Source organism: Clupea harengus, unplaced genomic scaffold (assembly GCF_900700415.2).
Source record: "Clupea harengus unplaced genomic scaffold, Ch_v2.0.2, whole genome shotgun sequence".
Lineage (NCBI taxonomy): Eukaryota > Metazoa > Chordata > Actinopteri > Clupeiformes > Clupeidae > Clupea > Clupea harengus.
In genome coordinates this window covers 2,423-26,106 of record NW_024879795.1, presented here as the reverse complement: position 1 = coordinate 26,106, position 23,684 = coordinate 2,423, and the positions used below count along the sequence as shown (strand labels likewise).

Genomic DNA, 23,684 nt, shown 5'->3' with positions numbered 1-23,684 from the left:
ATGTGATGAAAAAAGTTGATATTTCTTATATATTTTATACAATTAAAACAGCCTGGGGTCAAATTGACCCCAAACAACACCTATGCGTAAAGTATGTGTACAGGACATTGAAAACATATCATCATGTTCATTTTGTGTTTACCCAGTTGTCCCCATTAAATTAGGAAAAGTCATTAAATATGAAGCAAAAAAAATGATGTCAAACATTTATTTAGAGACGTTAAACATCGAATGGGGTAAAATTGACCCCAAACATAATAGGAGGGTTAAAATGTGACTCAGTGTCGGAAACCACAGTGGAGAAATCTTCCCCTGATAATTACCACCCAGGGAGCTGCCCGGCATCTACCACAAACCCCTATTTCCACAGCCTACGACTTCAGCGTGGCCGCCTGCGGTTTGACTGCTAACCAGTCCCCCCACGTTCGCCACGCCAATTTAAACTATCTGTTTTTAAAAAAAAACAACACATTTTTAGGCGTCTCACCATGAGGCAGGACATGCCACTGATCCGCCAATCAGCAGCATTGACCATTGACAGCCAATTGCACGAACGAATACTGAGCGAGAAGTGTTTACAAGATTAATTTAAAGTTCGTGGTTAAAATGTTATTTAGCTACAAGCTAATAAATGTTGTGGTAGACCTACCGTGTGTTGAATATTAAAGTTTCAGTACGTATAACGTTAGTTTGATGAACGATAACAAGCTCCTTTTACAGTCAAGTAGGCTATTGTTTTTACCGTGGTAAAGATCATTTCAGCCTTTATATTCATAATACAACAGATTAATCCTGCAAAATTACATTAGGGGTATGTTAACTCCACTCCAGTGTGCGGTATTTAAGTACAAATATTCTCGCTGCCGACTGTGCGTCGAAAACTTTATTTATGTATTTTATGAAAAGCTAAATATTTGACACCACAATCAGATCTTTGCCTCAGTGCTTACCATCTTTTCTGTGATTTTCTCCAGATTGTGATTTAGCCTATATTGTTACTGGGCTGTGTGCGTAAAAGTGTCAATCAATAACACTGTGCTGTACATAAACAAAACCACAAATCACTTTTATCATAAGAACATTTAATCAGCAAGTCACAAAACAATACAAAAAATTGTGCTTTATCAAAAAAACTACGTATTAAAACTATGTGAAGGCACTGATGGTCCGGTATAATTACAGAACACACACACACACCGACCATGGCACACAAACATATGGCAAAGTGGTAAAGTAAACAAATAAAGATACATCGAAAAAGAAACATATTGATGCACAGAAACGCATAACATTTTAAAATACAACTTAAAAGAGTAACAGAGGCACTGTCATGTCTATAGTTCACCATCGAACATAACATTAACATGGAGGTGCTGTTGATCCACACAACCTTGGAGAAACACCTCCATGTCCTCTTGTTTTGTAAATATAAACAAGAAGGGGTCTTTAGCCTCCAGGTCCACACTGTCCTGGTGTGTTGGTTATCTGTGGCTCCCTTTTTCTGTTTTCTGTCAGATGACAGCCTTCAGCAAAGGTTTGACATAAGTAAATCTTATGGATGGCAACATATAGAAGGCTTCAAATGTCCACGTTTTTCATAAGAGTTAAAAACAGTTGGAAAAACCCTAGTTAATAGGAGTTACCTTGGTGGAAAGTTGTCCAAAAACAAAAGTGACCACCATCGCCTTGCAATGTTCATGTCTGTGGAAGTTTGTGGAAAAGCACACATTTTAATTGAAACATAGACCTTATAAGATGCAATGTTAAAAAGCGATTGAAAAACACACCTCTGTGAAGTCAAAACAGAGGCCAAACACGATGTAGACAGCATGCTGTAAACAAACAAATTGAATATCCATGAACAATTATGCAAGGAACATAGCATGGCAATATTTCGTACCATTAGGACCCCACAACTAGTAGAGCCTCTCTGCTTGGGAATGCCCTATGTGTGAAGTTAAAGGTTACAAAAAGACATCAAAAAGGGTTTAAGAAGAGGTAAGCATTTTCACATCAACCTACAGACAGACAGAAGCATTATATGTTCACGCGCTAGGTTTAGCTTTGAATGACAAACACTTTAGTGTGAAGAATAACTATGAATCATTCTATTGGTACATACAGAGAGGTGATCCATGGGGTCTGCTGAATATGGGGGCAACCAGGTGACAGTCACATGGCAAACAGCAGCAAAGATGTCAATGTTCTAAAAAGTATTTTAGGTATCAGTGTGGATGTGAGCAAAATATGCTGACTTGAGTGTTCCAAAACTGTTAAAAGATCTTTGCTACCTGTTGACTAGCCATTTTTTGTAGAAGCTGGAAACACAAATTCAGCACCTATGGGAAAAAAGGGACACTATACCACAAAACACTGTACTACACTGTCAAACTGATCATCATCATTCATGCCAAGAGTGTTTTGGAGCTGTCAGAAGCATAATAAAATGTATTTTAAACATTTTATACAAGTTCAACATTAACTATGTACAAGTACAAGACCACATCAATTTAGTCATCAGCAACCCTTCACCAGGTGTATTGATTGCTTGCTCCACCAAGATTTGTCCAGAACAAAACTCCTGACAACTTCTGGAGTGGGTTGCCCTACTACCATTTCAGGAGTGAGGGGTGAGGTATCTATACAACAAACAAACCACAAATACACACCAAAAAATTATTAATTATGAATGTGTTTTTTAGGCAGAAATCAATTTACCCCAACAGAAAAACAGTTTACCCCAAAAGAAAAAAAGATTACCGTCTGTAGTTGCAGCAGGTACAACAGTACATGATAGGCACAAATAGCAATTACATACTAATTTCACAGACAACACAATATCTTTCCTCAGTCCAACTGATTCCAGTGTAGACAATGAATATTTCCGATAAATAGATAATCAATGCAAAAACAAGTACCTTGTTCGCTAAACCTCAGGACATTCTGCCAATGCCAATGGCACCTTTTCATCTCCCCCTCCACTTCCACATTAGTAATTCAATGCAAAAGTAATTTATAAAACCGTACAAGTTGTTTAAGAATGCGGTTTTTAATACACTCACTACTGCCACTGGATTCAAAATATATGGCATATTTTAAATGCCGAACCCGCATGTGCTCTGCTGTGCACATGACAACTGTGTCTCCTCCGAGTTCTTCCTCTGAGGTAAACTCAAAGCATGTAACTGCACAAACGTTGTATTAAACACAAGTATTACAATGTACCACAAAAATAAACCTTGCAAACTCAAGGTATGCTTAATTTCTTACATAATGACATAATTAAAGGTCTGGAGCGACTTTAAACTCCCGCACGGAGACAAATGATCCAACATCGGCTATGACCGATCACGTAGAATTGTTTTTCAAAGTTGTTTTTCATTGTTTTTCAAAGGTCGATACTGCTGATTGGAGGCTCACTGGCTTGTCCCGCCTCCTGCCGTTGGCATGAACTTCCAGAATAACACATGCCACTGACTTGTCCCGCCTCCTGCCAGTGGCATGTACTTCCTCATGCCACATGCCACTAAAAGATCTAACTCCTACTGAAATTACAGTTGGTTCCTGCGAGACCCTCATGAAGGTCATTTAACACTCGGTGGTTTCAAATCAACTGTAATCAAAAAAATAAAAATAAGTAATAAAAAAATAAAAATAATAATTAAGCACGTGAAAAGCGAAACAAGGTTATTCTTCTAGAAAATCGAAAGGTCTTATTGGATATAAAAGACCTTAAACTAATAGGTCGTATTGGATATAAAAGACCTTGAAATTGTGCTAGATTGATTTAGCAGCACATGTGGGAAAGGAAAACGCAAAATATCCTCCCCAGTTCAATTTGTGAATGAATGAGGCGGCAAATCCAGGACCAGAAGGAGAGGGTGATAAAAGAATAATTTGGCCATTTACTAACTGGTGGAGTGATACGTTGAAAGGGCACGAAACAGGAATTGAAATAGTGAGAAAAAACGTTACTCTCTCTGGATTGGAGAACGGTTACGTGAGACGCTATTATCCAGAACAGGCAGAGGAGATAATAGCGCGGAAGAGACAAATAAAACGCAATTGTGTGAGCCCGACATACTTGAAAGAATTATTTGACAGAGTGTATGATAACGCGCACACAGCAGTAGGAGCAACACAGTATAAAGCATCACTGACGCCGTATGAATTTTGTGGATGCCCTGTGGCTATTATTTGAATTTTGGTGTGGCACAGATCTTAATCAGGGAAATGATCGCAGGTGGCGTTTGGGTGGCATACGGGGTGAGCCCGAGATCTGGTACGGTGCGGTGGAAGTGACATTAATTCCTCTGTGGGAAAGGATAAGGTGGTTCAAATACGACATTGTAAGCGAGTTAAAACGTGGCATAAACAGATACGCAAGAAATCTCTTACTAACAAACAGGAAAATCACAGATTTGCAAGCTGTGAAACCAAATATTATCACTCTTGACAACAGAAAATATTGGGGGGTGTTTTGATTGGACTGGAGCTGATAGATCCGACTCATAACCCAGCGCTTGTATTCAGAGATTTTCTTAGAAGTCAAAGAGAGGCGGGTGAGTGGGCTGTGGTCAGTGGAGCTGGTGGTTGGACTGATGCCAGGGGAAACGAGTTAGAAAGAGCGGATATACACAAGGGCTGAAAACGTGGCAGATCAAATTAACATGCAGCAGAAAACAGCGGGGCAATTGATAATGGACATCGAAATACATTTCGAGAAAAATAATGTCAGGACGGTTGCCAAGGAGAAACTTAGGAGATTGGGAAAAATAGTGCCCGTGTGGATCAAACGAGAATGGTATCCCACAGCAAACGAACCTATGCCGAGCAGAGAACAGTGTAAATTACTGAGACAACGTACAACAGACGAAATGAATGAGAAGCGACGATTGATAGGCGAGCGGGGCTTCCTCAAACCGAGAAAACTGGCTAGAAGCAAATGGGAGGATGATAAAATGTTCAGGGATGAGCTGCTGGGATTGATGGTGAGAGCGGTACTAACAGAAAGCAAAAATCAAATGCAGAAACAGAAAGAGGAGAGAAAACAAGAAATGCCATGTGACACACAAACAGACACAGAAGCAGGCGGAGAGGGGAAAACCGGAACAAAACTGTACCCGGCGCTCCCCGAGATTAAGGCATCAGCGCCCCCATCATATGCATTGACAGAACAAAGCCCGATAACTCAAGCTCCCATGCTCCTTGTGCCCGTGCAGCGATTAGAAAGCATTGATGATGGTATGGAGGAAATGTCCACACTTGTGAGAATAAAATCTGAACAGATGGAGGATCAGGTAAATAGACTGACAGGACAGACAGCAGCTTTAACCACATTGGTGGAAGAGACGATGGCTAGATCAGGGGAGATGTGTGACATGCGTCTAAGAGCAGAGGCGAGCACACAAGACCTGTTGAAATCTCTAATGGCCAGAAATATTGAATTGTCCGAGGAGAGAACCAGGAACAGGGGACAGACTTATTTAATAGAGCAGGAATCATTAGGACAGGGAGCCAGTTGCCCTGAATCCTCAGAGTCGAGAGAGAGAGACAGAGAAGTGGGGGCACCTCAGAGAACTCACACACACATTCCTGGCCCCAGCACACACACCCACGCACAAACTGAAGTCTCACACATCCCGGAGCTGAGAGGCGCATGCGCGAACACACACACGCTCACACACAGGATCATACACCAAGGAGGGAGAGAGACAGCCCGTTTGATGACTGTAGGAGCTGTCAATTCTCCAAACCCCTGAAGCATTTAGTGGACCAGAACAGACAGTGTTTACCTCGACCCCCGCGGCAAGAGACAGGGGACGCAAGATGGAGCGGGTTATAATAACAGGGGAAAGGCTGATGATGAGTGGGGTATTGACAGGGGAAAGAAGGCCGGGTGGGGGAAATGATTTGATTGATTTCGAGGACTGGGCTGGCCAGAGTGAAACTTCCTCTGTGCGGTGCGAGCTCCCAGTACAGCTAAATGGGGAACACATGCATCAACTAAAATGCACCCCACTAACCCCGCTCCCACCCCCTGCTGCTGTGGTAAGATCAGACGTGCCCCGGACAGTAACCATAGGACCCCCGGTCACTATGATGCCTACGTCCGCACCCGCCAATGCTCCTGCCGCGGCACCCCAGGTCACCTATGGAGCTAATGCTACTCCTGTGGCTGCTCCTGCACCGGCACCCCAGGTCACTTTTGTAGCTGATGTTGCTCCTGTGGCTGGTCCGGCTACGACCCCCGACGCTACAGCCCAACTCCCACAAGGGATGTTCCCATTAATAGCCACAGGGCATCCACAAAATCGGAAAAAGTATGTAGCTTGGGGCAGGACAGACTTAGAAACCTTAGTCAAACGTCTGCCACCAATAGCCAACGGTGCGGCTAGCTGGATTACCACTTTTGATAGAGAGACATGCCATGAAACCTCGGCCTTGGCCGACATACGCACAATGCTGATAAAGGTACATGCCAGCCAAGCCCTAACAGAGGCACAGACCGTAGCAGGGTGTTTGTTGAGACCAGAGGAGGACAGTTTTGATTTGTATAGGAATGCTATATGGAAATCATTGAGGGAAAGTTACCCAACTACGTTCGCAGTAGATGCACTGACAAGTTTGCAGATAAAAGAGGAAGAATGTACCCACGAGTATGTGACCAGGGCGTGGGAAATGTGGGAACGAGGTACCGGTGAACCCGCGGATGCGTCAGCGCTGTCGCTGTTGCACTTCCGAAGAGGGGTTGTGGAAGGGCTGCCAGCTTATGTCCAAAATAAGTTGAAAGACACAGTGGGTTTAGACAGTCAACCACAAAACACATGGATACAGCATGTGGACCATGGGCTAAGATGCTACAGGCAGGCTGAGAAAGATAAGAAAGAGGGGCTGGGTGGAAAAACAGGTGATAAACTGGTGGAACAAATGGCGAAAGCCTTAGAACAGGCGACTCTTAAAGCAACAGCACAGGCCATTTTGGCACCAGCCCCGAGCGTCATGGCTCCCGCTATCACACCAGCCGCGACCGCGCCACAAGCCTACACCCCCACAAGCAGGCCCCCTGTGCAACATGCAGCTAGGCCTGCCCCGCAGCAAGACAGGAGCCAGATCCAATGCCATAGATGTGAGAGATATGGGCACTACGCTCGGTATTGTAGGACAAAACTCACGTCAGATTTCCCACCTCCAAACACACAGTGCTACGCGTGTGGGAATTATGGGCACACGGCCCAAGAATGTAACCTGACAGATCGTCTGCCTTCCTACCCATACCACCCCCAGTATGAAGAGCAGGGAACACCACAGGGACCACCAATGACAAGAGAGCCGGGCAGAGGGAGAACTAACAACAATGTAAATCATAGAGGGGGACAGGCACCACCACAGAGAGGCAGGGGTCGTGGAAATGGGCAAAATAGAGGGGGTTGGAGACCAGGGAATGCAAACATGCAAGGTGTAAGCGCGGGACCCATTCCAGACGGATATGACGAATGGTAATACCACTATGGAGACACCTACTGACGAGACCCACGAGAATCCACCCATTTTAGTCCACCTTGGTCTCCACCTATGATAACGGGTATAATTGGAAATGAAAAAAATCGATTTCATGATCGACACAGGCGCTGCGGCCACCACACTGACTAAAAGACCAGAGGGGATAGAATGATCAGGTAAAACGCTTAACACCATAGGATTCTCGGGGATACAAGAAAAGCAACCATATACACAGCCAATTACGATACGATTCGGAAACCAGGTGGTGGTAGAGCCAGTCATAATAGCGCCTAATTGCCCGATAAATTTGTTGGCACGAGACATACTTTAAAAAATGGGGGTGAAAATATTATGTTCACCAGACGGATCAGAAATACAATGGCCAGGACAACCTAAACTGACACGGACACATGGACAGTTTATACTTATTGAAGCACCTGAACAAAAAAGCAACACTGTGGAGGTTTACTGGTCCCGACTCACACACGACTCTGTATGCCCGGGGCTACTGCATCAATATTATGAATGGAAAAAGAAAATGAATAATGAAATAACATACCACGAACCCACAGACCCGTTTCACATGACTTATTATTATGCTACTGACACTGACTTGGAATATGATAACAGGTGGGAGAAGCTAAGGGAGGGCCAGGAAAAAGAGATACACACCACACACATTATTGTGGGTCCAGAGGGAATTGCAGCTGCAGTGGACCTAACCCCAGAGCAGGGAGAATGGGTTCCGTACAAAGAACAATACTTCCCACACATAACTTTAGCCTTGACAGGGGAACATGCGCCAGCGAGTCTAGGGAAAATGATGGCCAGAGCAAAACAGGCAACGTGGATTAACATCGAAGAATTAGTGGAGGTTTCTAGAGATGGTCAGTTCCGCAGATTCACAATTGATGCGTGGGACATGGCTAAACTTGAAAAAGTGGAGAAACCACTTGACATCGCCGGAGTCAACACTAACCACAGTGGCGCAAATCGTTTACTAACCGAAGTGCCTGATAGTTTGTGGACCACACATCCACATGATGTAGGTAAAATAGACGGATGCGCTACCCTGACATTAAAACCTGACATTAGCAAACCAATTTGGAAGCCACAATACCCGTTAAAAACAGAACAGGAGGAGGGAATCGCTGAAACAGTGGAAGGGCTGCTGACGGCAGGGGTGTTGAGACCGGCTCCAGGAGCAAGGTGGAACACGCCCATTTTACCAGTACCAATAGCAGGAAACAAGGGGTGGAGAATGGTGCACGATTTAAGAGCAATAAATGTACAATGCTACAACGACTGATCCCTACGTAGCTCTGCGAGCCATAAATTCTGAACACAAGTTTTTCACTGTAATCGACTTGGCTAATGCATTTTTCTGCCTGCCTCTAGCAGAGGAATGTCAGGAATTGTTCGCGTTCACATACCGGAACAAAAGGTACACTTACAAGGGTACAAAGACAGCCCCGGGCTGTTTAACCTGGCACTCAGTAAAATTTTAAAGACAATTCAATTGGTGAAAGACACGATCTTAATACAGTACGCAGATGACATCATTCTTGCGACTAAAACAGCGGAGGAATCGTTGTACGTCACAAAACAATTACTGACAACCTTAGCGGACGCGGGGTTTAAAGTGAAGCGAGAAAAATGCCAGATAACACGGAACTCAGTCGAATTTCTAGGGAGAGTGGTGGGGAAGAATGGAACGGCTATGTCAGAATTACACAGAAACACGATTTTGCATTACGGACAACCTAAAACAGTACAAGACATGCTGGGGTTCACCTGACATCCTAACACAAGGGCCGAAGAACCCGTGTAGGAAAATCATAGAAGTAACTAACTCATTAACTTCTAGTCACATGACAGTCACGAGAGCGGATGTATGGTGGTATTGTGGAGGGAGAACGTTGTATAATTACCTTTCAGCCAACTGGAAGGGATTGTGTGCTTTGGTGTCTTTGAATTCCCCTATCTACATAGAATCTAATGATGATACACGGATGGGTGAAGGAGAGATACCGAACTCAACAACCCCGATAAGGAGACGTAGGAGCTCCCTGTTGGAGGAGGGTAAAGGAAGGAACAGAGATGGGGTATGGATTGATGCGATTGGGCAAGCTCGCAACATACCGAATGAATACAAATTAGCAGATGAAGTAGCTGCGGGATGGGAGTCATTTCCTCTCTTTTCAGCAATATTTCCTATAACAGTAAACAAGAATGTGAACAGAATTAACTTGGTGCATTACAATGTGCAGAGATTGGCTAACTTAACCAGAGATGCCATAGATGCAATCCATGAGCAACTTTCTCAGACTTCTCTAATGGCGTTGCAGAACCGCATTACCTTGGACATGCTGCTAGCTGAGAAAGGGGGTGTATGTGTGATGTTTGGGGATACCTGTTGTACTGCCATTGCTAACAATACTGCACCTGATGGGAAACTAACCAAAAGTCTGAGCAAACTGAGGGCCTTAGCTAATGAAAGGAAGGAACAGTCAGGAGTAAACAACCCTATAGTGGACTGGCTGAACGATACTTTCGGGAAATGGGGTGTGTTGGGTCAAGTGTTTCTAGGGGTAGCTGTGGGGGTCGCCATACTGGTCACCTGTGGATGCTGTTGCATTCCATGTATGAGAACTCTGGCCACACGCACCATAGAGAGAGCGATTAATGGGAAAGATGAACACCTAGATCTCCCACCTAAATATCAAGCAGTTCAGATTCCTATGGTGACCTTCCCATTCGAGACGTTAGAAGGAGAAGAGTTGAGGGGGGAGGGGCTATGTATCTCTCCCACAGACAGAGAGGAGGAGGATGGAGATGCAGAGGAGCCTAGAGACTTTGGTAACGTCATAAAGTGGAGCGAGGTTGTATGGACAAAACCTGAAGGCCCATATACTCCTAATTGCCCAATAGGAAATCACTACTGTAAGTATGGTTATGGAGATGGAGCGGGATGGATGTGTTGGAAGTGGTTAGAAACATACCAGAAAGAGATGGGAAGATTGTATGAAGAAGCACGATTGGTGAATGATGATTGAGCTCAAGTGGTGGGCGAGCCTGATTTTGAAGAGATGCCGCTTCCTGAGGGCAGAGGGCCAACACCGGATCCTGAGGTGCTGGCTGAGATGTTAAGTCAGCATTTATTGACATTGAATGAAATGTTTAACCTTGGAGGGAAGGAGGTGGATGTCAATTTGTTTCAGGATGAGACGGAGGGGAGAAAGGAGGAGCTGAATGCGGCAGTGCGGGATGCACAGTCCGACTGGTTCGCTATCATGGAACATTTCTACTGGCGTGAACCACAGATGAGAGAATTTGAGGCATGGGAGCGTAGGGGGAAGCCTAATAAACTTAAGAAGCGTAGACGGCAGTTTTAGGTGGCAGGGAATGAAAGTGCGTATGAATGGATGCGTTGGCTTAATTGTGCTGGCTATTTTGGCTCATGTGCTAGGATTTCAGTATAGGAATGCATACTGTGGAGTGTGCTTATGTTCTCTCTTTGTCTCTTATCTTTCTTTCCCTCAATTTCCAACATATAATCACATTTTTTAAATTGAATGTGCTTATGTTCTCTCTTTGTCTCTTATCTTTCTTTCTCTCATTTTTCCAACATATAATCGCATTTTTTTAATTATACATAAAGGAATGCATAGTTAAATGTTTTACATAGTTAATTAGTTTTAGTGTCCAAGTCATTTTTCTAGTTTGATAATGGATCAGTTATGGATTTTTAGTAGTGCCTGTATTATGAGAGGTTTTACTTACTATATAGACAATGGTTAAAGGAAGTGCATAATTTAAACTTTCAATTGATGTAGTATGGTTAATAAGTCAAATATACACTGTAATATTGCATGGTTCTGTGTGTACAATATACCCAATTGCATTTTTAATTTTTTATAAGAATAGGTGTTTAGACACTAAAAGGTTGCGCTCTGAGGGCAGACCTCAAGCAAAAAGCGCGAGCGGTTCTACCAAAGCTTTGGTGAATTGATACCTGACGGGGGCAGGTATCCCCGCGACAGAGTAAGCGCCTGGAGGTGTATTATGCTTATGCTGTGCTAGAATGCGAAAGGAGGGTGTTTTGATATTATTGTGTAAAGTAATTAAGAAACCACCCCAATATGTAACCTTGCTTTTTAGTGCTTGCGTGAGTGTGGTGTTGACCTCATAAATGAGGTCAAAGGAGGGATTGTAAGAGAAAATCAAGTTTAGTCATCAACAAGCAGTTAATTTCAAGCAGTTCAGTTCAAGTTCATTTCAAGCAGATCAGTTCAAGCAGCAAACATACTAATTTCACAGTTCTGAGAAAAGAGGCCTGTGACCCTGAGGTGTCGCTGCTGGTGTGGAATTTGGCAGGGCCAGCACTGGCCAGCAGTGACAGTGACAGTGAGTTACAATTTTTTAGGTCAGACTGTATTTGTACATCTCTTAAAACTCGGTAAACTCAACTGTACTCAAACCTATTGCTTTGTAGCGGTCTTTCACTTGATTCTCTGTAAACCAACACGTAGATTTAGTTTAATTTAACAGCGTACGTCCTCCCGCAGTCGATGCTCTGCTGCTGCATTTTTAAATCCGGACGTTCGGGTCCCATGTCTTTCAGTCTCTTCTTATCGACATCTGATCGTCGATTCGAAAGTTTTCAGTCGGCATACTCACAGAATCAAAGTCTCTGCTAGCTATCTTGCTCTCGCAGATACGTGAGATTTATATGGGATGTGAGGGAATGATAAAGGTCTCTGATTCGACGAATAGTCCAGTCGCGTTGAAATAAGAAACAATGTCATTGGTCAGGGCGCAAAATTTGGCGCCCCAGGATCGAACTTTCATCCGCCAATGAGAAGCTGTCCTTGCTCAAATGGATGAGAAAAGTATGAGAGCTCCCATTGACTTCCATTTGGCCGGCGCCCCTCCAGGGAGGAGGGGCTTATCTCAGTGATAACGAATGGCAATATATTATATTTGGTCACATTTAAGTGGTTGTTGACAGGGGCTTTGGTTGTTGACAGGGTCTCCCACACACATTTAACGCATTAACACAGTACATTTCCTATTTTAATTGTTTGGTATATAATGTTTTTTTGTTTTTTTTCATCTCAAAATTTTAGGAGGGGCGGCGCCCTTGCGCCCTGTATTAATGCACCGCCACTGCATAATAGATTAAAAGGTTCGGTGCATTAAAAGAAAACGTAAAGTGCATTAAAAGAAAGAGAATTGTGGGGGCACTGGTGCGAGCCAATAAGCCCCCCATTTTCGGGCTACAATGCCCGCAGGGACACAAGTTCGATTCCGGCCTGCTGTCGTTTCCAGATCCTCTCCTCACCTCTTCATTCCTCCTCACTTCCTGTCATACAACTTCACTGTCCTGTCCAAATAAAGGCATAAGAAGCCCATAGATAAATCTTTAAAAAAACAAGAAAGAAAGAGAATTAAAAGATAAAAAACATAAAATAAACATCTGGGAAAAAAAAATTCTCAGGGGGGGCAATTTTTTTTTATAATGATTAAGGCGACCCATTCAGTAGGTACTTTAAGTTAGCTGATTAACTCATACAGCAATACCTTTTTGTCCACTATTGGCAGCACACAACAGTAATATGTCCCCTCTTGCTACATAGCTAGAGTAGCAAGTTACAGGTGGAAAGCTATGGAAGAAAGTTGCATCCAGGAGCCTTCATAAGCAAACATGATGTGGCTCCACATTAAATTATACCACTTTTTCATTATCCACGTGTCTCAAATGTTGTATGATGTAACATAGCTTAACAGGACACATGATATGTCCAGTCACATCATAAAGAAGGGGTAACATAAGTCAAAACCAACAATATTTATTGACTGATCTTGAAAGTATTGGCTTACAAAAGCAAAATAAGTCATCACATAAAAAATGATTCAGTGTTAGTGCAAGAAGCGAACTGTGAAACACACTGTGAAACCTATGAAAAGTGAAAGTGGTATATGAAATACAGACCGCGTTTTTCTTTCGTTCCAATTCTTGGATGTAGGATTTCCCTCCCTTTGTAGAAACCTGTTGAATGGATACATTTGGTCTAGGATGTCCTAATTGTTTTGTTGTCAATTTATCTTCATTAGTACGCCGACTAAAAAGGAGTTTCTGTCAAAGAGCGAATCGAGTTACTGGACAGAGCAGCCATCTTGACAGAATATGCCTCCGTCGAAGCTGTATGACGTTCGTATAGGCTTTTACGTCCACTACTTATGACAAGACATGGAGGGGCGAGCCCTCCCGGAAGCCATAGAGAATGCATTGAGAGCTCTGTTTTGTGAAAAAAATGGATTTAACATGGGAGTCAATGGGAGAGGTCTGGGGCGATTTTCATTTCGCCCCAAATCGCCCCAGAAGGGGCGGGGCCATTTAAAGCACGACTTTAGGCTGACTGAACGACTGTTACCTGATTCGACAATGACATACAGAGGCAGATCAGACGGTCTAGTGGTAGAATCCGACAGAAAAAAAATTATAATGTCATTATAATGTCATTTGCGCGACTTACAAGGATATTGCGTTTATACATCAGGAGGTTTTTTTTTTTTTTTTTCCTAGGCCAGTGGTTCTCAAAGGGTGGGGCGAACACTCTCCAGAGGGGGCGCGATGTCACAGACGGAGAAAGAAAAAACGACCGCCAACCTGTCACTGGTTAGTGAAAGCTCCCTCAGTGGCGAAATGCAAGGGGCTGGACTGACCCAAACAAATCAAATACTGTTTTGCTCCTGATCCATCAAACAAAACGGAGTCTTATCATTTCAACGGGAGTTGCGCCTAAGCTTCCGAGTATATAAAAAAAAAGCAGGCATGGTAAGCGCTCACCCTGAGACGACACTCTGCAGAGATTGTTCAATTTCTCTTGTTTCCTCTATAATTCAGATATTCATTGCTTTATAAACAGTCTTTTAAAATACACTCCAGTAGGTCTATTCGTAGCCTATTCTAAGGAGTAATTTGCTCCACAGTCTTTTGAAAAAGCTTGTAGCCCCGAGAGCTAGTCTAGCTCGCTACCTTCTTCCAACTGCAACTAGCCCTTTTCTCCTTAACACCTACCTGTACATTTTTTGATCATCCACCGTGTTGCAACAAATAAAACACCAGCACTTGAATACTATTTTGTGCTGTCCCTGTCTACATTGTGTACAGTTCGTTTTGTTAGGAATCATTGCCTAGCACAGCCTTATCCATTATTCGTGTGCAAGTCGTTCACAACCACACATAAGAACACGACGTTGAAATTAGAACTTTATTAACTTCACACACACTGTATCAGCAAACAAACACAACTATGGACAAGTTTCTGATTCGTAAAAGTCAGAAAGAGAAGCCTGTAGACTTCTTTAAACATAAACGTGATGGCCTCCAGCAACAACGAACCACCATCTCCAAGCAGTGTCTGGAGGCATGTTATGTAGTTGCTCTCAGAATTACTGCTTGGCAAACCCCATACAATTGCCGAAACACTGATTTTGCCGGCCGCGCAAGACGTGTAGAATAATGATAGGTATTGTATTGCGCTGAGTTGAGCCCCTATGTCAAATGACACTGTATCACGCCGAATATCAGAAATCAGTTTGGGTCCTATTTCAAAGAGGACTACCGTTCATTCGCCTGAGTTCGGGATCCATTTCTCTGATCAGCAGACGAGCTGTCAATAGACATGAAAGAGCAGCTGAAGAGTGACAGTAGACTTAAGTATCTCCCCTCTTTCGTCATTCTGGGTAGCAATGATCAGCTTTGCGACATAGCCTTAAAAATGCTCCTCCTTTTCGCGTCGACATATTTGTGCGAGGCAGGCTTTTCAAGACTGACTGCGCTCAAAACTAAATACCATAACCGCGCACAGGTCGAAGATGACCTGAGGATATGTTTGTCAAACATTGCCCCAAGATTTGAGGACCTTTGCAGTGCAAAGCAGGCTCATATCTCACATTGACAGACCTGTAGGATTTGTTTTGTAAAGATCACAAGAGGCCCATAATAATAACAGTATCCTAATGATATCAATAATAACACTTATTATTATTATGATAATAATAATACAATAATAATAATTGGTCGATAATCATTAATTATAATAATAATAACATAATGATGGTGATAATAATGAATAGCGTACTAATAGGCCTACTATTACTGATAACAATAATAACAATAATATTAATAATAATAATAATAAATAGTTATAATAATTGTCTGTATGGGCCTAACAATAACAATAGCCTAACCTTGACATGTCAGGCCTATCAATAACAATATGCTATCTATCTATATATGGTGGTGTAGTTGAGGGCCGTGGCAGCGGGCCGCGCGGGGGGGAGGGGGTGGGGGGGGGGGCCCAACTACCCCTAACCAGATTTGGGGGGGCCCAGCTTGCAGGCAGTGCGTCGCCCCAATCGCCCTTATGGACGAGCCGCCCCTGACTACAACTAATCCTTACTACTACTACTATTGCTACTAGTGCTACTACTACTAATGCTAATATTATTGTGACTACTGCTGCTACTACTGCTGCTTTTGCTAATATTTTTGCTCCTACTGCTGCTCCTACTGCTGCTCCTACTGCTGCTGCAGCTCCTACTGCTGCTCCTACTAGTGCTCCTACTGCTACTGCTTTTTCTACTTTTACTGCTAATTCTACTGCTTCTCCTGCTGCTGCCCCTACTGCTCCTCCTACTGCTCCTACTGCTGCTCCTACTGCTGCTACTACTATTACTGCTTCTACTGCTGATTCTTCTGCTCTCCTACTGTTGCTCCTACTTTTTTCTTTTCCTATTCCTCCTCCTTTTGCCCTTCCCCCTGCTCCTCTTCCTTGTGCTCCTAATGCTGCTTCTATCGTTGCTCCTACTTCTCTTGCTGCTCCTCCTACAGCTCCTCCTGCTGCTGCTACTTCTCCTACTTCTCCTATTGCCACTCCTACTGCTGTCACTGCTCCTACTTTTCCTCTTCCCGCCCCTCCTCCTTCTCCTTCCGCTGCACCTAATGTTGCTCCTACTTCTCCTACTGCTCCTATTGCCGCTCCTACTGCCGCTCCTGTTTCTCTTGCTGCTCCTGTTTCTCCTACTGCACATACTTCTGTCGCTGCTCCTACTTCTCCACCTCCTGCTCCACCTCCCTTTGCTCCTACTGCTGCTCCTACTTCTCCTACTACTCCAACTTCTACTAATGGTCCTACTGCTGCTCTTATTGCTGCTCCTATTTCTCCTACTCCTCTTCCTGTTTCTCCTCCCTCTGCTCTTACTGCCACCCCTAATGTTGCTCCTACTTCTCCTACTGCTCCTATTGCCGCTCCTACTGCTGCTCCTGTTTCTCCTATTGCTCCTACTGCTCCTTCTCCTACTGTTAATGCTGCTCCTACTGCTGCTGCTAATGCTGCTACTAATACTGCTACTACTGCTGCTCCTACTGCTGCTGCTACTGCTTCTCCTATTGCTCCTCTTGCTGCTCCTACTGCTGCTCCCACTGCTGCTCCTACTGCTGCTGCTACTGCTGCTCCTACTGCTCCTACTGCTGCTGCACCTACTGCTGCTCCTACTGCTGCACCAACTGCTGCTGCTACTGCTACTGCTCCTATTTTTTGTTTTTTTTTGTTTCTTCCTGTCTCTAACTTCATCTCTGCCTCCGCCTTTCTACTCTCATTTTTGACCTCACGCCCTGCCTTCTGTTTCTCCTCCTTTTCTCTTATTTTTCTCTGCGCCTCCTTGTACATCTCACTGGTGTAGTTTGCTCCCCCATTCTCCTCCACCATGGCCTCAATTTTCTCCTGTAGCTCTCTGACCTGAATGCTGCTGTTACTCTTATTGTTGAAGACGTGATATTTACCCCCACAATGTTCAGTAAGAGATAAGAGAGCAGGACTTTCGCTCAGAAAATCCTCCACTGGTTTCCCCTCCAGCACATCCCCATGAGTGAGGAGCACTATAGTGTACTTCAGGGCCCCCTCACCAAAGTTCTCCTGGATCCACTTCACAGCATTCCTCTCCTCCTCTGTGAACCTGACACCTAATCTGATCACCATCAGGAAGGCATGAGGCCCAGGGAGAGACATCTCAACACACTTCTCCATCTCACCCTTCAGCTCTTCTGTAGGCTTTTCTGTATCAAACAATCCTGCTATATCAATCACTGTAATTTCTCTACGATCCACTACAGTATATTGATTACTGCAGGTTTCAGTCACAGATTCAGATGAGAAATCTTTCCTCCCCAGGATGGTGTTTGCTGAGGCTCTCTTTCCAGAACCAGTTTTCCCCAGCAGCACGACCCTTAGAGGAGACACTGTGGAAGAAAAAAGTCGAAACTCTTGAACAGTGTGAAATGAGCAGTAATTGTAGAAAAAGACAGGATCTATATCTACATGATCTCCTCCACATAAGTAATCAACACAAGAGGGTATTGGGTTACAGGGTAACAACATTTATTCTGTTTAGGAATGTATGGAGATGCTGTCATGATGAACACTACTCATGGTATAGTCTAATTTAATTTGGAATGGGCTGAAGGCAATGGAACAGGCTTGGTAATATAATTAGTTATGATTGTATTGTCATCTCCTTCATGTGCACATGATGCTTGATCCCAAGTGTCTTAGCCTGGGAATGATATAATATAACACTGTATTTTGATATGGGATAGCATTACAGATATACATTTTTCACAAAACCATGTTACTGCAATACAACTGCAATGCCTTTTGTCCACAAGAAAAATGGACATTAACTCTTAACTCTTAAGATTAAGATAAAAGCTATTCTGTCAATGTAATAGATGTCTTAGGCCAACATATTTATTGAAAGTTAAGCCAATGCACCAAAAGCCATATATTACAATTTTTCACACCTTATGCACACAACATATATTATTAACATACTAAACATCAAACAACCCTCAAGACAAATCCCTTCTCCCTCCCCCGTGGCAGGGGGATACATACTGCTCCTCAGTGGCGTGCACTTAAGCAATAAGGTACGAGAGGCAGTACTGTATCGTCAATAATGTACTGATCAAGGGTGTTGTTAGGCCCGACGCGTAGCAGTATTGCTTTCATAATACGGTTGCCAGCGACATTATAAATAGTAAGTAAATAGTAAGCTGCCTTTCAGCACAAAATAGTTGTAGCCACCAAACATTGTGTATCGCATTTCAGTAGCCTAGAGAAAATAGTCCCCGTATGTGTGGCTGTTGCTATGCAACAGACAAACAGCATTGGGAACATCACGTTTGTTAGCCTAGCACCAAAAGTTTGTTGATGATTAGCTAGGAGATCGACATTAAACATCCCAGGTCTCCTTGCTAGATCTCACACCATCTCATTCATTCACATTGCTCATTTTACACGAAACATATTTGGTAACTGTCAAGTCAAGCTTGAAATGGAAACTAACGGTCGCGCAAAATCTACTGTTATTTTGTGTGCACACTGATATGGAACGCTCAGGTAAATGTAAACAGGTGTACAGTACATTATGGCTCAATACAGTACACCCCGTGACTCACTCTCAACCAATCAAAATGCTTGATTTCATATACCTCTATTATAATTCTGCATATGACCAGCAGGACGGGAGTGATGAATGAGGAAGTATGAGTAACAGTATGTGTGAAGTAACCAGGGTTTTATATGGGAACAGGGAGTAAATGGGACATGAAATAATGGACTACATGACATGACATACATTCTCTCTCCCGCTCTTTTGGGGCAACACAAGTCAGGCTCCCTTCTGGCAAGAGTGTGAAGCGGAGAGAAGGGGGGATTTCACTTTTGACTTTTACAGTCTTTAACGTTTTTTTTACGTTTTTGGTGTTACATCACACACATAGTTCACTTTCTAAGACACAGTGATCAGGCCTTGAACACTCGCCGAAAGACACTGCCCTTCAAAATGCAAGACAGATACACCCGTTCAGAAGGAGGACATTGGTTGTGATGTATGTGTGTTCCTGTGACAGGACTTCAACAGGAGGCTGGCTACGGTCAAACTGGGTCAAGGGTCAAGTTTGTTTTTCAATACTTTCTATACTTCTTACATTGCCCACTATAAAATATTGTGTATGATGTGTTTCCATACTGGACACTTTGAAATGCTGTTTAGGTAATACACTGGACTGTAAACCATATGTGCTGCAGTACTGTTACAGCCCTGGCCTAGTGTAACGGAGTTGAAAATCCATTTATATCCATAATTCTGCAGTTGTAAATAATGTTGGTGTTTTGAAGCCACCTTTGGAGCTGTGGTGTACTGCAGGTCTGCAGTTTATATGTGTGTACTGTTGCCGTTACTAGACAGAAAAAGTTTGCCTGTCAACGGTAGGTCCACTGTACAAAATGACCCTCACGATTTATAAACTTCCAGATTCATAAATGCAATGAATGTCGACAGCTTCGACATATTACATGTAGTTTATAAGATAAGTATGTATTGTGTTGTTTGTAAAGAAGTTTTATCAATGGGTAGAAAGTTTGATCATATTTGTATATCACGAGGTTCATCATTATACACACTGAGTAGCTAGCTAGTTCGCTGGGAATTTCCCATTCCTCACGTTCCGTTAGCTAGCATGCTGCCATACTGAACCCGATGTATTTTGTCATTTGATTTTACTGGTGCAGATGCTGAGTATACCAGATGCTGAGTATGAAGTTTGTGCATGAACAGGTATGTTGCTGTTGCAATAGTGTGTTATATGTGTGAAATATGTGCATTGTTGTTTAAATTGTTCGTGCACTGTTTTACTTGTGTGTGATTAATGTGTTGTTTAAATGAGACAGAAAAAGTTTGCCTGTCAACGATGCTGAGTATACCAACTGTGCTGTGCACAGGAATAAAAGAACTAAGCAGTTGCAGTGTTCGTCAGTCCTCAGTTTGACCACCGTCACACTAGCATTTATGTGTTGACTACTGATATACATTTCAGATTGCTGTAATCACCTTTTTCAGGCAAACTATTTTTATATAGTTTGTAAATTCTAGCACTGAAAATGTAATAAAGGCAATACTGTGTTTTTGAAAATGGGAAAAAGTACTGAAACTACTCTATTTGTGTGTGTATATATTTGGTCTCTTGAAACCGGTTTTGTCAGAATTCTCTGTGAAGTGCACTATAACACCGTACTACAAAATGATTTAGCCTAACAAAGACAGGAGTGTTTTAGAGTTATCACACTAGTGTGCACTTAGTGATTGATTAGTGATCTAACCTTATGAATAGTTAAGTTTACCATCTGACACAAAAGGTGCATTTTCAAAAGGGATTAGTGAGTTTTGAAGGAGATTTGTGGTGTTTTGCATTGTACGTGTTCAGTTTTGTGAATTGTGTGTAGAGTTTTGAAAAAAATGAGACTCACTGTGGTTTAGGCCATGGAGTTAGTTCTGGTGATAATTTTGTATTGTTAGCCTGAAGGTATCCATTGTCGGGGTGACGATGAAAGAGTGTGGGGGTTAAATGGAGCAGGACTGGTTATTTTGACATCACGGCTTGTTTACATTTCCCCACCCTGTCTACTGTATATGTAGATAATTGGCACTCCATTAGTCTGCCCAGACCCTAAAACCTTGTGTATTAATAAGCATAAAAAAATTGACTTTTGTTTTCTAAACAAAGTTTGGGAGGAGCCCATGGGGATGACTGACAGCTGTCATCCTGCTTCTAAGATATGTAAAGGTGCCTTACCTCTCTCTACGTCACACGCTCTGGCATATCCAAGTATCCCACCTCCTTCCCTTTCCCCTCCATTTCACTAGTCGCTCTAAGCTCACATTAACCACTCAGCATTGAGAGGTAAATGAGGGTAAAATGATAGTGCCCCATCTTTGACATGAGCCAATATTGAGCTCTAAGCTCACATTAACCCTTATCCATACAGTGTGTCAGCAGTCAATGCTCACATGATCTCTGCAATAGGCATCCCAGGGCCACAACCAGCTACCAAGCCAAACATGATTATTATCAGCGCTCTAAATCAAGCATCCTGATGGCCGAACTAGTGAACCACATCAATTTCTGGTCATTGCCACTGTAATCTAAGCAGCAACTACATTAACTCCAGCTATGAAAGCATGCTGCTTTGTAAGAGTAACTTGCCTGATTGCAGCTCCTTCTCCAGCTCCTTCAGCGCCTTCTCCAGGTCCGAGGCCAACTGGTTTTGGTCCATCCTCCTCAAGATCTTCGACACGATGCAGCCGCTCTCACAGTAGACCTGGACTATCAAGTCCACTGTTTCACCTACGTTAGCGTTCTCCAACTTCTGCTCGGATATTTTGCCAAGTCTTTCAAGTTTGAGCTTGAACATTTTGAAGTCGCTCAGGTCAAGACCCTGCAGTGTTTTTATGAAGATATCTGTGATTTCGCTCATTGTGGAGGTTCGTTCAGCAGCCCGACTAGACGGAAGCAAACAAACACAGAGTAAGACATTATTTGATCAGCATTTGTGTGCTGCATCCATCAGTTGCAATAGAACATTGATTATAAATAATCAGGCATAAATAAAATCATATGAGATTGTGCTCATTGGATGTTGGTTCAGCGGTCAATGATTAGGTGGAAGTAAACAAACTAACAAACAAACCAAACAATAGTGTGAGTTGTATTAGTAAGATGATATTGCTAAGATCAAAGCATAGCATGTCAGAAGCATCAGTTGCAATAGAAAACGATCAAATATAAACACTTACAAAAAAGGTCTTCCAGTTAGTTTATGTCTTCACAACAGAAGTAAAAGTTCACATCATTATTACATGCATATTATGTGCATGTAGACTGTGTTATATAATATTGTCAAATTGGTGCTTAAAATACAAAATACCTTTCAGTTGTGGGTCAAAAATCCAAAATAAAGACAAAAAGTTATCATTTTTCTTTGACCGCATGAACTTGCTATTTTGTGTTGATCATGGATTTATCTGTAACATGTTTAGTTATTGGCCAGGACAAGGCAGATATGTCTGATTTCCGTTGGCTGCGTCAACGTTAGTTGAAGTTAATGGAGTCCCAATTCACCAGAAACTGTAATTGCATATTGCATTTATTTGTAAAAAACAAATGACAGCAAGCTACTCTGGTTAAATGAAAAAAAAACATTGAAAACGTCTTAGCTCTTTGTTGTCTGTTATAAGTTCTTCTAGACATGCAGCTTCAGTATCCACGCGGACCAAAGCTCTTTCAGATAAATTAGTTTGTCATACATATCTTCACTCCCAACGTTTATAATATCTAAATTTCAATTATGTTTTCATCTGGTAAACAACTGAGTAATTCAGTGTGAGAAGCAGGAGCAGTCACGCTTAGACTGGCTGATGTTAGACCAGAAGCCGCAAGTGAAACTAATTCTGATCGGCCATAGCAGCCACGGTCACACACACACACAATTATAGGAGGAGGAGGTGCCTTTAAAACAGCTTGCTCAGCACACACACACCGAGACGCTCCATGGACCACCTCCGTTGCTGCACGGAAAGAAAGCAATATACTTCAGATCTACACATCCAGCCTCCTTACTTTTGTTTATCAGTTAGAGACTAAAGTGTTATTTCGGACCCAACAATAGCCAAAATGACGTGTCCTTTACACGGCATTGATGATAGAAGTCATTCCACTTTGCAGAACACGTCAACCGAGAAGCCAAGCCAAGGTGGTTTCAGGCTGTAAGCGTTGCATATAGCCAAGTAAATTCTTTCAATTTCGAAATTCTTTCACTGTTGATTTTGGTTGACTAGAATCCTAGGAACTCAATGCTGTTGAAATTAAAAGATTTGATAGTTTTGAAATTCATAACAGTAATTATATTTAGGCCTGGACATGGACATTGGGACAGAATGCTTCTTTTGTTTTGTAGCCTAGATGAATTCTACACGACACGTGATTTTCAATGACTGAAACTTCAAAATGTTTCACACGTATATGCAACGCCATACTTGATGCTTTTGTTATCACGAGTGCCTCCTTGTGTTGCCTATAAATGACCTGATTTGTGATCTGTGTTGTCAACAAATTGTCTTTGAAATTAAGAAGGCAATTATATTGCAATGCCAAATAGGGAATACACCTCGCATGAGACTATTTGCATTACAGAATTATAAGACTAATAATCGTGAATAATTTCATCCACAGACACCTTTAATCTTTCAAATTCCTGGTTGACAGCTCTCTTGTT

General features: G+C 42.7%; 1 protein-coding gene across 1 annotated transcript; it reads right to left on the bottom strand.

Moving 5' to 3' along the window:
- Nucleotides 1-1,065: 1,065 nt before the first annotated feature.
- Nucleotides 1,066-21,887, bottom strand: LOC122130400 (GTPase IMAP family member 8-like). Its single transcript, XM_042705131.1, has 8 exons — nt 21,617-21,887; nt 17,480-17,812; nt 2,533-2,639; nt 2,292-2,339; nt 2,123-2,206; nt 1,788-1,832; nt 1,644-1,701; nt 1,066-1,523 (listed from the first exon to the last, which is right to left on the bottom strand). The coding sequence occupies exons 1-7, from the start codon at nt 21,885-21,887 to the stop codon at nt 1,696-1,698; spliced, it is 894 nt and encodes a 297-aa protein (XP_042561065.1). The 3' UTR covers nt 1,066-1,523; nt 1,644-1,695.
- Nucleotides 21,888-23,684: the final 1,797 nt, after the last annotated feature.